The sequence below is a fragment of the Varanus komodoensis genome, unplaced genomic scaffold, assembly GCF_004798865.1.
Source record: "Varanus komodoensis strain SLA01 unplaced genomic scaffold, ASM479886v1 scaffold7_1, whole genome shotgun sequence".
Taxonomy (NCBI): Eukaryota; Metazoa; Chordata; class Lepidosauria; order Squamata; family Varanidae; genus Varanus; species Varanus komodoensis.
In genome coordinates, this window is record NW_025336479.1 from 13,830,966 (window position 1) to 13,847,601 (window position 16,636).

The window sequence follows — 16,636 nt, forward strand, 5'->3', positions numbered from 1 at the left end:
GGCCTGCCTAAATGGAAGTACTTGGATTGAAACTGATTTGCACCCATCAGCTTAAAAGTGGCTCACTTCAGTTTCCCTGGCTATGGACCTGCCTGGCAGTGATTCTTGCCATTTTACATAATGAATAGCAGGAAACACAAGGCAGTCCTGGTAACAGGGTCCCTTCCAGTATGATGATATGGCCCAGATGGAGTCGAAAAAACCAAGATTATATTCCCTCCTCACTCCAAGCCCCATGTACATGTGTTTGGGGAGCATGCCACATTTGCCATTGCAGGGAAAAATGTCTAGACCAGGGCATAAGGCCTGGTTCCAGTTTAGCATCCAGTGGGGAGAAAACTGCAAATTACACAAACAAATTTACTGAGAGAGAGAGGGTCTAATGATGCACAGGCTGCATAATAATCTCTCTGTGAACCATAAAAATAATAAAAGCTGAGGCCATTTCTAACATAATCTCTGTCAGCAAGATGCCAGCGCTTTTCCAGATTTCCTAACGGGTCCCTGCTAATTCCATGCCAAAACTAGCAGTGGATTTCTTCCTTTTAATCTCCCCTAATGCCTTATTCGATTATTGTCACTGGACTCCGACCGAGCACCGTCCCTTCAAACTGTAATTCCACAACTGAAGCACTCAGATGAGGCTGCACGGCCGGTGGGGGAAAAGCAGACCCCCCCCCACGCGCGCGCACATCCCAAGAGGAAGGTGGGGCTGCAAGGGACGGGAGAGGTCAGCCCAAGTCCAGCCGCAGTTGACCAGTAGTAAACTAACATTCAGGTTGACTACTGGTGGTGCGGAGCGAGCAGAAGGGGAGGACCACCCCACGAAGGAAGATGGGCTCTGAAACTTGCTCCAGTTGACCAGGTCGGCATCGGGGTCCTGGGGGCAGGCATGGCGGGGTGGCTCTCTTGGATATGCCTCACTGTAGGGTAAGTAGAGCTCGAGTTGCCCAAGACTCTCCCCTTGCTGGCCCAGGTGGGAGCGGGCGAGGGTCCGTCCGGGATGGCTGCACGATGAGCAGAAGAGAGGCAAGTTCGTGCGCAAAGAGCGGGGGCGGGCGAGGGCGCGCCGGGTGACGGGCGAGCTCTTTGATTGCCTTGCAGCCTCCACAAAGTGCTGGCGATGGACGCCGTGGCCGACGAGGGCGACCTATACTCCGAGAACATCTCCCGCATCCTCGACAAGCTCTTGGACGGCTATGACAACCGGCTCCGACCTGGCTTTGGAGGCAGAGGCAACCCAGGTGCTTATCCCTTGCACTCCCTGTTCCTCCCTGCCTTTGAAAGCGAAGGAAGGAGCTGCTTCCGACCTTGCCTGGCCGTCTAACGCTGCGGCCCCCTCACTCAGCCACCCTTGCAGAGAACCGAGGCTGCAGTCTAGGCGCGCTCACTCCGGGGAGAGAGCCCTCGAAGACAACCATGTGGGGCCTCCAGCCGTCGGAGGGAAAGTGACGGAGCCGCGCCTTCTCGCGCCTCTTCGGGAGTAAGACCCGCTGAGGTCAATGGCGCGTGCTCCCAGGGAGGTGGGGACAGAGTTGCGGCCCTCTAGAAGGTTTCCGAGAACTAGGATCGGGTGGGAAGCTGAACTCCGGCGCTCCTCCAGTCCGTTGGGTGAAATTTCACTTGGTTCCTGCTCCTCCTGCAGAAGTTTTGCGCGCTCGAGGCTCCCAGTATTCTACTTTGGGCTCTGGCGAAAAGAAACAACTACATCTCTTTGCTAACTGCGTGCAATCAAGTTACTTTTAGCGAGAGGGGTGCAACGGGGTGCCTTTGCTGTTGGGGAGCAAAGAGCAGTGGAGAGCGAAGCGTCGCCTCAACAACTCGGTGTTGCTGGTTGATAACATGTGCAATTCCTCAACTGAAATTTCTCCCCGCCCCCACTGGTGCTCATGCAAACTTTCCCCCCAACTGCTTCCCAGGAGCGGTGACGGAAGTCAAGACGGACATCTACGTGACCAGCTTTGGTCCTGTATCAGATGTGGAAATGGTAAGAATGCGCCCGTCAACCCCAGACGCGCACCCCGAATCCCCCCTCCTAGCAGTTCACATGCATCTTGAATCACAGTGAATTGTGCGCGCCCCCCTTTTCCCTTTCCAGCCCTGAAGTCCCTCAGTTGCAAAGAAGCCTGCGTTGCTCCTGTTTTCTAGGATTCATTACGGTGACATCTGAGTGGACAGTCATTAGAGCAGATTACTCGCTTTAATCTTCTTGACAATCTCTGCCTTGCAGAGACCCGGCAATGCATTTCACAATGTACGGCTGCACGGGGAAACTGTTTTGCATAACCGCTGCCTGTATTTGTGCCTGTGTGTATGTGGGTGGCTGGCTGCCTGCTTGTGGGAACGGGTGGCCTGCTAAAAGCACGTGTGCAATCGGAACACTTCCATTGCAGTGCAAGTGAATGGGCTTTTTAGATATGCTGTGGCCTGTGTGGGAAGGCAGGTTTGTTGGTTAAGAGGGCATCAGTGCTGTAAGAAGATTGCATGCGTTTGCACCACCACCAGAATGCAGAGAATTACGCAGCAACAGAGCTCAGAGGCTGGAAGGGAAACTTGGCCAAATGCGCTTCACACTAAGTGAGAGAATGTTTTTGCTCAGTGGAAGAGCAGATGGCAGCAGGCACTCAGTTATGGAACCAGGGTGTGAGTCATCAGTGTGTGTGTGTGTGTGCGTGTGTGTGCGTGTGCGTGTGCTTATATTTGCTATAGATAGTGCACACCCTAGTCCTCCTGCTCAGAGACATTAGGACCCCTTTCGTTGCAGAACCTGGACTCAGTTTCTAATTAGAATTTTCCTGATTTTGTGCCTGCTATCAGTTGTCAAGCATTTCAAGGCTGCCGTCATGTTTGCATCTCCCACTGAAACTGGTGGGATGTAGGCTGAACTTTTCTATCTAACAAACCTTCCTGAAATCAAGGAGGCTTCTTTGTATAGTGTATAGTGTCGACTTGTATAGTGTCATCTTGTCATGCTTGAGGATATGGTCAAAATCAAGCTAGCAAAATGCGACTTTTCAAACCCAAGTGCTGGTGTTAGGATTCTTTGTCTGCCCACAGAGCCTATCTACAAAGGATTTTGAAAAGTTCTTGCAAATTGCACAGTAATGCGCTCAGAAAGGATTTGAAATATGGAGCATAATGTGTAATCTCACAAATATGAATGACATCAGTTCTTCTTCTATTACTACTAAATATAATGCCGTAAAGTTAGTGAGGCTGGGGTGGGGGCAAGGATTAAATAATAGGAAACCATGGAGATGAAGCTTTCTATAGCCAGTTTATCTACTCAGAATTACTACCTGCTCTATCAAAGGGAACACAGAATTATACTTTCAGACTTAGGGTTTAGTATTCTGTGAAATACTCCAACATACCCTCTCCTCCTTTTATGTGGCCCTGAGGAAGAGGCCAAAAGTAATCATAGAACATTAGAGCTGGAAGGGGCCAGAGGACCTTGGTCCAGCCCCCTGCTCAGTGCAGGCCTCCATGTTAACTGTCTCAGAGGCTGTTAACTTATGTTTCAGTTACCTTGAGTTTTGTAGATGTGGTGGCAGTGTCTAGGAAGTAATAGAGGAACAGTCCCAAGTAGTGACCCTCTGCCTCCTCCTGTCTGCTTCATCTCTCTCAAATATAATTGGTAAAATGAACTTTAGCAAGTGCATACCTGCTCCTGACCTTGCCCAGCCTGGTCTGTTCACTTTTCCTGGAAGCTTCATGGTTGCCTTGCCTTGGAGTCCTGTGCACACCGAGTAAGCCAGTCCTTCTTCTGAGTAGACCTACAGAAGAAGAGTTTGGAGATGCTTTATGGCAGAGATGCAAAGCAGTAGACTTTGGAAGCTTTCAGGACCTGTTACTGGTTCTCCTCTTTTTTATTGTTGATTTTTAATGTCCATATGTGAACCACTTAGAGGTACTATTAAAGTATAATATAGTATAGCATTATGTAATTATTACCATTACATAAATATAAATAATAGCACTATCATCCCAACCCTTCCTGTCACAGTATGCCATTTTGCATTGCAGAGGTCTGCCATTTTGTGTGGGTGTGTGTATTCCAGCAATAACACATGATGGGTAACCATTACAAATATGTTCTGTGTAAGCCTAATTGAAAATGGAAGGGAATAGGACAAAACAAGGGTTTAACTGTTGTGCAAATCTTATGCATTTAAACTGGTCTTATAGAAGCAAGATTTTGATGGTCCAACAGCCTTGATGAGTATGTAGAGGCCCAGAAGTTGGGTTTTAATTCTGACACCAAAAACATCACCAGTGTATTATCTTGAAGGATTTCAGAGCATAATGATGAAAAACACCAGCTAAAAAGGAGGCATATAAATAAAGACAGGACAGAGTGGATAGATGAAGCAGGAATCAGCATTGAATATGCAGCAAGACCTTTTAAACTGATGGTCCACAGGTGCAGAAACCTTTTGGGCCTTGCTTCAGGCAGCATGATGTGGTTGGCTGGCCTGTCTCCTCTTTTTCATGGACCAACCCCCTTGGAATCATGTCCTCATACATAATCTCAAAATGACTCTTCTAAAACCCATTCAGTCTATTTCCACCCTTTCTCTCGGCTCTTAGTCCAGGAAAACTTTCTTTACCCCATTCAGTCTAAACTGTTATTAAAGCCTACCTTGTCCTAAATTTGTGCCACATATCTGTCTTAAGATGTTACTATTGGGAAATTACACTGTGCTTCATGGATACTCATTAAGATCTCTGTTTTACTGATAGTAAAATATCCAGTCACTGATTAATTTGGGGCTATTTTTCATGAAATGATTAAGGAAATGGGATGGTCTTTTCCCTTCATGGGTTGGCTCTTTTGAATAACTACTTAAGGATAATAGGGATAAAGTGATTAAGTAGTGAATGAAATGTGGTTAACGTGAGAACATACGCTTTCCAACCATGTACTGTTACCACGAAACGGGGGTGGGGAACATGAAGCCCTGGTGCAGCCCCTGTCCTAATTCCATGAAGCCCTCAGATTAATTTCAAAACTCTTCTGGAAGGGGTCAGTTCACACCTCTGGGATGAGTGATCTTTTCCTCATGTAGTAGTCCATCAGCTGGGGAGGAAGGTCACAGAGTGGGGTGGAGAAGGAGGGGTGTTTAAAGGTTAGAAACAAAAAGAAAGGAAGGTACAAAGCCAGAGAGTGGGCCTATTCTGCTTTGGTTCTGGTCTTGTTCGCTGATGGATTGGCTTTAAGGGGATGCAGCCTTCAACAGAAAGTCTGGCCCTGATGGATCTTTGGCTGGTTTCTTATTCCGTAGGAATATACGATGGATGTTTTCTTTCGGCAAACATGGATTGATGAAAGGTTGAAATTTGGTGGGCCTACAGAAATTCTGAAACTGAACAATTTGATGGTCAGCAAAATATGGACACCAGACACCTTTTTTAGAAATGGAAAGAAGTCAATTGCTCACAATATGACAACACCTAACAAACTTTTCAGGATAATGCAAAATGGCACCATTCTCTACACAATGAGGTAAGAACTCTCCCAACTTTTCCTGTTTTTCCTCTGACGCTAATTCAGCTCAGGCTGCACACCTCAACTCTCCTCTTGTCCTTCTTAGACTCACCATCAATGCTGACTGTCCAATGCGTCTGGTAAACTTCCCTATGGATGGGCATGCTTGTCCACTGAAGTTTGGGAGCTGTAAGTCTGCAAATAGTACATATCTTTCATTAGACACAAAGCTTAGTTAGTAGAATATAGGTCTCTTGATACACTGTTGTTTGAAATATTCACATAGCATAAACTTCAGTAGGCTGCCCTGATTGCCATGTTTGGGCTTCAAATTAAATTAAATTAAAATTTGAAAATACACTGCAAATACATGTAAAAACAAGCCCTAAAGAAGGAATTCATCACACTAAAATTTACAAACTAAACCAAATGGCCAGTGATAACACATGGAGTTTACAAATACTTACTTATTTAAAGTATAAGCATATGAAACATTGCAGCACAAAATGCCAGTGTCAGTCACAAACAAGAGTATGCTATAATCCCATTTATATGAGTCAGAACTGAGCTATGGAGGCCTGGCTTGTCTCTGATTGGTTTTAGCTTAGTTTATAAGTGGGATGTGTGCTAAGATTTGTGGTGGTTTTTGTGTCTAAAGATGCACAGAATTCGGCCTTAAGAACCCTGAAAAAATAATGTCATATTTGGTGTTCCCAGATTGGTGCTTCTGGAAATGCCCCACCTACTTCCCAGAATATTACAGGGGGTCTTTCCATTGCCACCTTCAGTTTGTAACCCTTCTGCTTTTCTCTGCTGTGTCCATCATTTTTGTTTGTGTGTTTTTAGAAAAATATTCATTAAGGAAGAAAAGATGGACTAGGAATACAGTGCTTTTGGACTGATAGTGCTAGGAACCTTCCATCAGGAAGCATTCAGTTACCTGTTTCCAAAGTATAGCATATAATACATAACTGGCAACCATCCTCTGGCCTAGTATTGGTTGACTCTGACCACTTTTTCTCTCTGCCTTTCTGGATTTTGTCTGTTCTAGACGAGTTTAATAAACTTGCAGGTATGTCCAGTCAGGTTTTGGGAAGGTACTGGATTGACGTAAAAGGTACAGATGTGGTTATTGCCTGAGGATTATATTTTTAATATTGAATATACATATAATGACTCACTACTGGTCTTCAACTGCCTTTTTTATACTTACCATATTTTGGTAAGCAGCTGATTTTACTAGGAACATAACCTTTAACTATCTTCTGTTCCTTGTTCTGGTTGTGTTTCCATTTTCTTGCATGTATCTATTTAGCCGGAATTAACAAATACAAAATTGATTCATGTAAAATTGGTGGATCTAAGCCTCTTCGTCTCCTTCTTCTGCCACTGGAACATGCCCCCTTTACCCTCCCTGAACCCCTCTGAGGAGCCTGCTGCACTCTTGGAGGCCAATTCAATGGAGTGCGTTCCATGGTGGCTGTAAGGGGAATGGGGAAGGAAGAACACACTTGGATTCCTTTGCCTGAGGTGGTAGCAGTGTCTACAGTATTGTGGGTGGGAAGCCATAGCAATCGGTGGCTCCATAACAGTGTTCTGTTACTATGATAAACGTGTGCCTTTGCCATATCAGGCAAGTGCATTTCTGAAAGTAGTGATGGAATAAAGACTTAACATAAAATTGATTAGTAATTTGCTCATAAGACATTTCTTTATTATCTGAGAATATGTCTTCGTGCCTGCGAAGAACATTATTTTGCCAACTATTTTAATTATCCAGATGGCTGTCAAGGAAAAGAGAGTTAATCATTTTTAAGTAAATAAAAAACCCTGAAGAAATAGGAAAGAAACATAGAAACAAAGCAAGTCAGAAGGGGGTTCCTGGGCCATATAGTCTGACCCCCAGCTTCAGCTAATGACATGTTGCTATTGAACCATGGGCTATTGTGTTGTCTGAAACCAGCCAAGAAAACAAACCATGGTAAACAGGCCACAGTTCACAACCCAACAATAAACCTTGGGTTCTTTTCATGGGTTGCTTGTGGTTAACAAGCCATAGCTTCGCAATGCAGCTGGATTCAACAACCCAACATCAACAACTGATTGTCAACATGCACTTAACCCCTGAGTATGGATCATCCTGTTGTATGGATCTACTTCTTCTCTTTCCATATGTATCCTGCTGTCATGAGTTCGTCTCTCCTTCCCTCAGGTTCCAGAACACAAGGCAGTTATATGAAATGTTCTTTTATGCCACAGTTACCAGAACAGTTTAACTCTGAATAGTCTTTTACCAATGCTGGAAGGAGAAGCTTTGACTCCTGTGCAAAGCTCAGTCCAAACTGGAAACTTCAGCTTGGTTCCTTCCTTTCTGTATGGCTGCTGGCACCACTCTTAGGGGAGTTCTCGCCTTTGGAGAACAGTACCGTGAGAATGATGGAGATTTTCCAGCTGAGCAGCTTGCCTCTCCCAGTACCTCCTTACTGGGTCATGGACTGGGCCTGCATGTCCTCGCCTTCCCCTCCTGAACCCCCCCACCCCGTTTCTTTTGCTGTGTGTGAGAAACTGGAAGGAGCTTCAAAAGATTGGGCTGCCCCCCCCCCCCCCCGCCCCCCCCCCCCGGCCCAAACATGACAATGGCTCCAGTACAAACCTGCAGTGAGTGAGAGACTGCCGCTCTGCATCCATGTTGCTATACTGTTTTGGTTATGAAATTATCACTTGAACTAATTAATTGCAAGGTTCCCTTCAATGAGTTGAAGGAACAAGTCTTACCCAGCTGATTTATTTTTTTCAAAAACACTAAATAATTTGTAAAACATAAATTTAGAGTGGCATGCATTTTATAAATATGTTTCCATCCTTGGAAGATGGAAATTTTCATTTCCATTTTCATGCAATTTAGTAGAAAGGAAATTACTTTAAAAAAACATTTCAGTGGAAAGAATTTCAGTCAGTTTTTCACAGGTTTAGAGCAGGGATCTTGTGCTTAGTTATGATGTGTCTGGGAAGCATGTGCAAGTATTTCATTGTGTAGTCATTCTACTGGCGGCTTGCAGCCTCCCTGGCTACCTGCATCTCAGTTAAAGCCCAGAAGAAATGTATTTATTTATTTGATTTATATCCTGCTCCATTAACCAAAAAGTAGTGCTTTCTTCAGGTGACGTTTTCAGCTTAGGAAGCACAGACAGCCAAGTAGCTAGCAGAATGAGAGATACATTGAAACAAGTACACACAGCACCATCTTTTACACAGTAGAGTTAAAAAACCCTACCCCCCCAAAAAAGAAAAATCAGTGCATCTTGAGAATGATGAAAATGAAAGTCTCTTTCATTAAGGATGAAAACTTTGGGGAAATTGTAAGGCAGGTTTTGATATGGTTCAATCTCCATCTCTTCCTCAGAGCTGGACACACCATCATTTTCTTTGTACCTGCCATGGGTTTTTGGGAAAGGATTGGGATTATATGCATTTGTATTTGAGGCCAGATGTTTTCACAATCACCCCATAGAAATGCAGTATTTGGGAGAAGCTGTGCAAGGGTTTGAACTCCTAATCAGAGCTGAGCCAAACATTCTTATTTTTCTGAAATGTTGCTTTTTCTTACTCCCCTAGAGATAGAAGGCCATTTTGCAGAATTTTATCCACCATCTTGCCCGCCATAGTGGCTGACTTCTCACCATTCCACATAATGCCCTGGAATGACAGTAGGTATGGGCACATGGTGACCAAGTTGCTGCTGTTTCCAAAGAACCAAAAGCTTTTGGGAAAGGAAGGACACTCTGTTATAGCCACAGCTGGTGGCAAAGTCAGTCTCCAAGAAATTGTTGAAGAATTTCTTCACCCTTAGAAAAAATACAGCTGAAATGTTCTTTGCCCACTTACAGGATGGAGAATTGTGAAAGGCCATTTGCACATGACTATAATTTGCTTAGGTATTTTTCAGCCTGAAATTCATCAGTTGCGACTGGCAAGGCAAAAATATTTTCCTGGTTCATGTTATTTTATCTCTACCTGTAGAGATTTTGGGATCCAAGTTAGACCGCATGATAGTGATGTCATATTGTCTTTCAAAATGGTGCTTAGACCTATTGTTTCACAGAGGCAGAAAATGTTCCTGCTACTCTCATAGCCTCTGTGCTGCTTATCCTATTCATTGTTAGTCATATGTTGGGTGGGTTTCCACAACCTGACAGGTTACTGTGGTTGCTTGTGCAAGATGGTCTGTCATCTTGTCCAAACCCTGTCATGGTATTTCAGCATGGTATGTTTGGTTTTCAGAAACCACAGTAAGGAAGAATGGCCTGTTCTGTGGTTTCCATGCTTCACCGTGGTTTCTCTGGCGGTCCAAACATGACATTGTGGTTTCGACTGTTCCAGTATGGAGGTATCAGAGAGTTCCCTGGAAAGAGCAGGAGCTGCTCCAGCCAACCAGGGGTTGAATTTCAGGGGTGGTGGCTGATGGGATATGTGCCACTATCAGGAGGAGTGAGCAAGAAGGGTGGAAACATGCCGTGGAAATCAAACAAGGTTGCTTGTTGTGACATGTACACTCAACCATTATATAATTAATTATAGAGAATAAAGCATCTGTAAATCCATACTTTCAGAATGTGCTTACTCCAACGTGAGAATAAAAAGCTTATTCCAGCAGCCTGGTTTGTTCTGGGAAAGAGTGAGTGTGTTAGTTCATATGGGCTGGTTGCTTCTGCTTGCAGCTCCTGCTGCAAGTGGAAGTATTTAAACAATTCAGGGATTCTGTGTTCCTGGGCAGTTTAGCACTGTTTCCAAGCTAGACCTCTAGGTTGTCTAGTAGGGAGGCAAGCCAGAAAAACAGTTGTCCTTTAAGTCTGGATTTCAGTGTTAATATAAGTGACCCATTTTCAACCAATCTTGAGTTGTCATCGCATGGAAAAGTAGTGCACGTAAATTACAATGCATCTGCAAATTCACAGTGTGCGCGTACATACTGGGGGAAATCACCAATGAAACTCTGCAGTCCTCAGAAACAATGTTTGCAGCAGTAGACTTCACTCTGGGGTAAAGGCATGTTCAGCTAGATTGGTGTAGAAGAAGGAAGAGGTTACATGCTGTTCCCTCCCTTATTTTCTGGCTCCACTATTTGCCTGGGGAAAGTGCTGCGCAAGGATGACTTAATGGTAAGACAGAAGTTTGGCAAGCCACACTGCACTTGTGTCACCTGCACTCACATTCCATATTAAACCCTGGAATTGCTAGTTAGGGATGGAAGATAACCTGTTTCAGGCAAAAAATAGCTGTCTCAAGGAGTTTGCATTAGGATGTGAAAACAAGTTTGTCTTAAGTTGCGTCAGAATTTCTTGCCCAAACAGAAGGGGAAAGAAAGCATCCTGCCTGGACTGCCTTTTGAGTTTTCAGTCTTCTTTCCTGCTGAGTTTGACAGAGAAAGGGATACTTGTGGCCAGTCCAAAAGGTAGAAACTGCTCCAGTATTCCTCTTTGGCTAAATTGAAAGAATGTGAACTTGTTTACCTGATTATATGGAAGCGGGGATGATGCCCGAGGATGGTGTCAAAAACCTAATTGTTCTACTACACAGAAAGGGTAGTAGAATTGTTCTACTATACAGAAACTACACACAGGCATTGATCCTAAAGGACGCCCCACCTCATCTCTTTCAGCCACTGGTGTGCTGGTGACACTGAAAGGGGAAAAAAGAAACATACAGTAGCTTCTGCTGGCATCATCAGTGACTTACGATTATTTATTTATTTTCCGATTTATATCCTGACTTTTTCCTACAAAGGGCTCAAGGCAGCTTACATCTCCTCCTCCATCTTATCCCCACAACAACAACCCTGTGAGGTAGGTTGGGCTGAGAGTCTGTGACTGGCCCAAAGTCACCCAGTTGGCTCCATGGCTGAGCGGGGACTAGAACCCGGATCCTCTGAGTCCCAGTCCCATGCTCTTAACCACCACACCACACTGGTGTATACTGTTGATATTGCTAGAAGTAAAGGTCTATTTGGCAAAATGGAGGCATTGTGTTGGAATCATGGTATTAAGTTTCATTGGCTTCCAGAGTAATTGCTGTATAAGTTGTTGCAGCAAAAGCAGCAGCTTATGACACCTGGAAGACCAACAGATTGAAAGCACTCTCCCATCCGTGCTTACGAACTGGGTGGGGCTCATTGAGAATGATGGGGCATATTTTTAGGAAATTGAACACAGGAGTGCACTTCTATTGTAGCACATGCTTCTGAGGACTAAAGCACGTTCCATCAGATGTCTGAGGCATTGTCCTAAATTGGCCAGCCATTTACCCACTCACTCAGTGGGTGGGTTTGCATGATATGAACAGCCATGGTGAAATCTTACAGTTGTGGGTTTGTTATGCTGTCCAGACCCAGTTCTGGAATTCATATGTGGTAGGATTAGTTTTCTGAAACCACAGAAAGACTAAGGTTTCCCTGCTTCACTGTGGCTCCTTTGGTTTTCAGAACCTAGAATCACATTTTACCATTATTGCTTTGGGAACACCATAGAGCCCCTGTCAAGAGCAGTGGTGGAAATGGCTGCTTCTAGCCTTCAATCTGTACTGCCCTCAGCTCTCTAGCAACTGATGTGTCATTGCTCACTTTATTCTATAGGACAAGAAATGGGTCCATCTCTCTGTTTACTTTTGACAGTAGGGAGACAGTGCAAAAATACATGGCGGAGGAGAGAGGGGTCATGGCGAAACTTTTTATTTTCATTTCATAAAAAATATGTGGAGGCTGGGGCAGCTGGGAAGTGTTGTAGACTAGCAGGCATGCTCCTGACTCCTAGGATGCATGCAAGGCTTGCGGGGGCGGGGTGCAGAATGGGGAGTGCAGAAGCTGTACTGCCTTGGTAACCAGGTCAACATCTGGCCAGTAAGTTTGGGCAAAAAATCATGCACTGTGGAAGCAGCATAGGGTTGTTTGCTGTTTGTATGAATCCAGCCAAAGTATAGACAAAACCAGACCAAGCTAATTGCACTGAGAACCCCTTGAAATCAGTGAGGCGATTTTGATGACTTAAAGTCTACTGAAGATTCAGTCCAGCTAACTTAACTTGGCTATTACCCATTGGAGCTGAATGCCGATTAAATACCAGTGTTGCAGTTGGTGCAAGTTCTGCATGAAGCTTATATGCACACAAAGTAAACATAATGGGCATCTAAAAGAGTACAGACTGGTGAATGAGCGCTGTGTTTCTCTTGTGGATGTTGATATAGAATAATTGTAAGTTATACCTCTTGCCGTTCATAGTTGACCACACTGTCCACTGATTTGAATGGTGCACATATAACAGAAGCTCATGCAAATACATGCACAGAAATAGAAATTGCTTGAATCATTAGCTTTCAGTTTAGCAAACAATATAGAATGTCTTTCACCACAACAGTTTTAAGTACTCACTTTCCATTTGGAATATTGAGGCAACTGGGAGCCCCAGAAGCCAAAGTACTCTATAACCTGCTCCAAGCCAGTATTGAATGAATCTGGAGGACATGATTAGTAACACGGTGGAACAGTTTGTTTCTGGGAAGAACCGCTCACAGAGCAAAGATCACACTACACTGTGTGCTCTCACAGCGCCTACGAAAATACAAATTTGCTATTTCATTTGGCACCCAACATTAAATGCAATCAATACATAACAAAGATCTCTCTCTCTCTCCCCCTCTCTCGGCTCAGATGCCTATCCTAAAAGTGAGATTATTTACACCTGGAAAAAAGGACCATTGTATTCCGTGGAAATACCACAAGAATCTTCCAGTCTTCTGCAGTATGACCTGATAGGGCAAACAGTCTCTAGTGAAACAATAAAATCCAATACAGGTAAGAGTGCAGCTGTGTGTGGAGTGCTAATGTTGGAAAATGGCGATTGAAGTAACTGAATTGAGTTTCTGATCACATTTAGTGAGCTTGATTAGTCTAAATCTTCTGGGAAAGTTCCACTGACTTCCTCTGGTATTGAGCATGGTGCTTTTGCAAGCACACAGCATAGGTTGTCTCCTTATGTGCAGTGGCACATGGGCCCAGCTCCTAGTTACATGGGAAGAATGTTAACAACCCAGTTGCCAGGGGTTCTGAGTGCTGCTTCCATTCCAGGTTTACTTGCTTTGCTGTGATGCAGAAAGCCAATTTAGGTTGAAGACAAGTACGGTGTCATGAGCAATACAAATCAATCTTTGCCTCTCAGTTTCAGATCTGGGACTGCCTATAATGCTAACTAAATAAGACCACTCATTTGCATGATGGTGTGTGCTGCAGGAGCACAGGGGAAAAATGCAGAATTGGATACCGAATTTAGAGTTACAGTTTTTGTGTTTTGTTTTTTTAAAGGAAGATTAGCCGATAGAGTTTGGAGGTTTCTGCTTGAAACTTTGTGGATGATGCCAGATGGAATCTGGCAGGATGAAAGCTTGGTGGAATAGACCTTTCATGTGCTCAGGGCTTTAATGTACGCTATGCAGCTCATTGTACCTTCCTAATGACTAGAAAAACTGGTATGCAAAATGCAAACACAAAATGCAAACTGGTCTAGAGTGGAATATGCACATTTATTCTATTTGTGCAATTTGGTTCATGTCACGAAATGCAGCTTTCTTACCATATAATATTAAATACAGCCCCACTTGACTGGTTATTTGCAATGTTCCAAGATTCTATAACACCGCTATACTTGTTTCCTGACAGGTGAATACGTAATAATGACTGTTTATTTCCACTTACAAAGGAAGATGGGCTACTTCATGATACAGATATATACTCCTTGCATCATGACAGTTGTCCTTTCACAGGTGTCTTTCTGGATTAATAAGGAGTCTGTTCCAGCTAGGACAGTTTTTGGTATGCCGGTGTTATGATCTGTGCCTGAAAATGCACTTTGTCATTATATTTTCCCATCTTTTCCCATTGCTTCTGTGTGTGCGTGCATGTGCATGTGTGTTTGGTGACTATTGGTTTCATTTGTTCTGTTGCCTCTACAAAGACGAATAGGCTACTATCTCATACAGACACATGTTCTATGCATTACCACTGCAATTTTGTCTCATTGCATTGTGGATCAACAAAGAATCTGTTTCAATGAGAACTGGGGCTGCTATTCATGCTTTTTTCTCATTATCTTCATTCATTTCCATTCAGTCAATATATTGTACCTGCTGCTCTATTGTGATAGACAATTAGGTTGTTGTTTTTAAGGACTTTAACAGAGGAATTAAAGTATTGAGGGTTAAACTGATCCCAATGAATCAATGGCAGTGACTTTAAGCAATTACAGGTAGGGTTAAACTGTGGCTGGGGAGTGGTCAGACAGTGGAGATTCTCTTAGTAAATATACTTTGGATTTCACCCTAAGGCTGCAGTTCTGTGCATACTATACTAAGAAGTAAGGTCACTGATAGCGGTAAGGCGTTTGAGTAACATAGGGATGTCAAATTTCTTTCAGGCGAAGGGCTGAATTCAATTTAGGAGACATTCTTGGGAGTAGCATTTCAGTGAGAAGCCAAATGCAAAGACATAGGACCAAAATAACACAAATACTAGCATATTTTAGGTTAGAAGAGGCTTTTCATCCTTTTGCAATGTAGGAAATCACAAAAGGAAGTCATGGAAAAAAGAATGGGACCATGGGAAGATAGTCCAGACATCCGGGCAATCCCAGGGAAGCACACTGGGGCTTTGCTAGTGGGGTGGATTTGACCCATGGGCTTGTGGTTCAGTATCCCTGGAGCAAAGCACACACAATTGTGGTACTAAGCACAGTTCCGTAGAGTTTCAAGCTGAATGACTTGGCCCTCCTTTTAAGTAAGCATGACTTAGAGCTCAGGCTGTAAATCAGTTAATTGGCTGAAAAGGTACGTGGCACAAATGGAGGCGAGTCTGGGGATTCATAGAACTAGCAAGCCTACAAAAAGACAGTCACGGACATCTTCCTTTTCATCTTATTTTGCAGGGATCACTACTGTCCTAACGATGACCACGCTGAGCATCAGTGCCCGCCACTCTTTGCCCAAGGTGTCTTATGCTACTGCCATGGATTGGTTCATTGCAGTGTGCTTTGCCTTTGTCTTCTCCGCGCTTATCGAGTTTGCAGCTGTCAACTACTTTACGAATCTTCAGACTCAGAGAGCGATGAGGAAGGCAGCCAGGGCCGCCGCACTAGCAGCCGCGCTCTCAGCAGCTACCGTACCGGCGGAGGACGAGATAGTCTCGGTAATTGCTCACATTTCTGATAATAAGCATTGAATAGGAAGAGACAGCCAAAGTAGTGAATGCCAAACAATTGAACAATATTAAAGTGATCTTAGTCTGGAAGAGATTATATAACCAAAGTGCATCATCCATTCATGAGTTAAATAAGTGGTTGCTCAAAACTTCTCAAACTGAAAGTGAAGCAGAGTGGGTGTTGTTTTGTATTTTAAGAGATCAGTGGAGAGGTTATTCTGCATCTGTTTTATTAGAATAATATTTTCCTGCCATTCAGGTTTTCATGTAAGGAATTATGTAAGGCACATTCTTGAGCAATGTCAGGTCATGGAGAATACTGTTCAAGGGGATGTGCACTGGCCAGATATTCTTGGATCAGTTCATAACTCATTTTCTTTAGGAGGGTCACTGGGAGAAAGAAGGGAAATTAGACTTTACATAAACTAGGCATCTTCACATGTGTTTGGCTATGTTGGAAGCAGCCAAGCCAAAGATATGGAACTGGAAGCTCCCTGTGCCCGACTCGTGCTAAAGTGCACTATTTCATAGAAAGAAAAGATGCTGCACCAATGAATCCGAATGTTGTACATGTTCTGTATAAAAGAGATACAACTGAAGAATGCCTTAGCACAGGGTTCTCAAACTCGCGGCCCACGGGCCAATTGCCGGGCTGGGCTGGGCGGGGCATGGGGGAGGGGCCCTGTGGCCTTCAAAGTGCCGGCGGCACCTGGGCCGGCCTCCGGGAGCCACGTGGGATGAGCGGCCCACCGCCACCACGGTGGTGGGGTACTTGATGCGGCCCAGCCTCACCCAGACTCTACTTCCGGCGGCCTCCAGGTCAGTTGAGTTTGAGACCCCTGCCTTAGCAGCTGCAGCAGTCTAGGCCAAGTCTTTCCTTCCTTCTTCTAAATATCTTCCTGGTCCAGATT

General features: G+C 44.2%; 1 protein-coding gene across 1 annotated transcript in view; it reads left to right on the forward strand.

The window, feature by feature from the left end:
- The first annotated feature begins 892 nt into the window (after nt 1–892).
- The window catches only part of GABRA6 (gamma-aminobutyric acid type A receptor subunit alpha6), a 41,603-nt gene continuing 25,859 nt past the window's right edge, over nt 893–16,636 (forward strand). Inside the window, exons 1-8 of the mRNA XM_044453785.1 lie at nt 893–930; nt 1,105–1,244; nt 1,920–1,987; nt 5,286–5,506; nt 5,595–5,677; nt 13,188–13,331; nt 14,193–14,345; nt 15,454–15,713. Coding sequence (XP_044309720.1) covers nt 893–930; nt 1,105–1,244; nt 1,920–1,987; nt 5,286–5,506; nt 5,595–5,677; nt 13,188–13,331; nt 14,193–14,345; nt 15,454–15,713 — 1,107 coding nt within the window. The remainder of the gene's footprint in view (nt 931–1,104; nt 1,245–1,919; nt 1,988–5,285; nt 5,507–5,594; nt 5,678–13,187; nt 13,332–14,192; nt 14,346–15,453; nt 15,714–16,636) is intronic.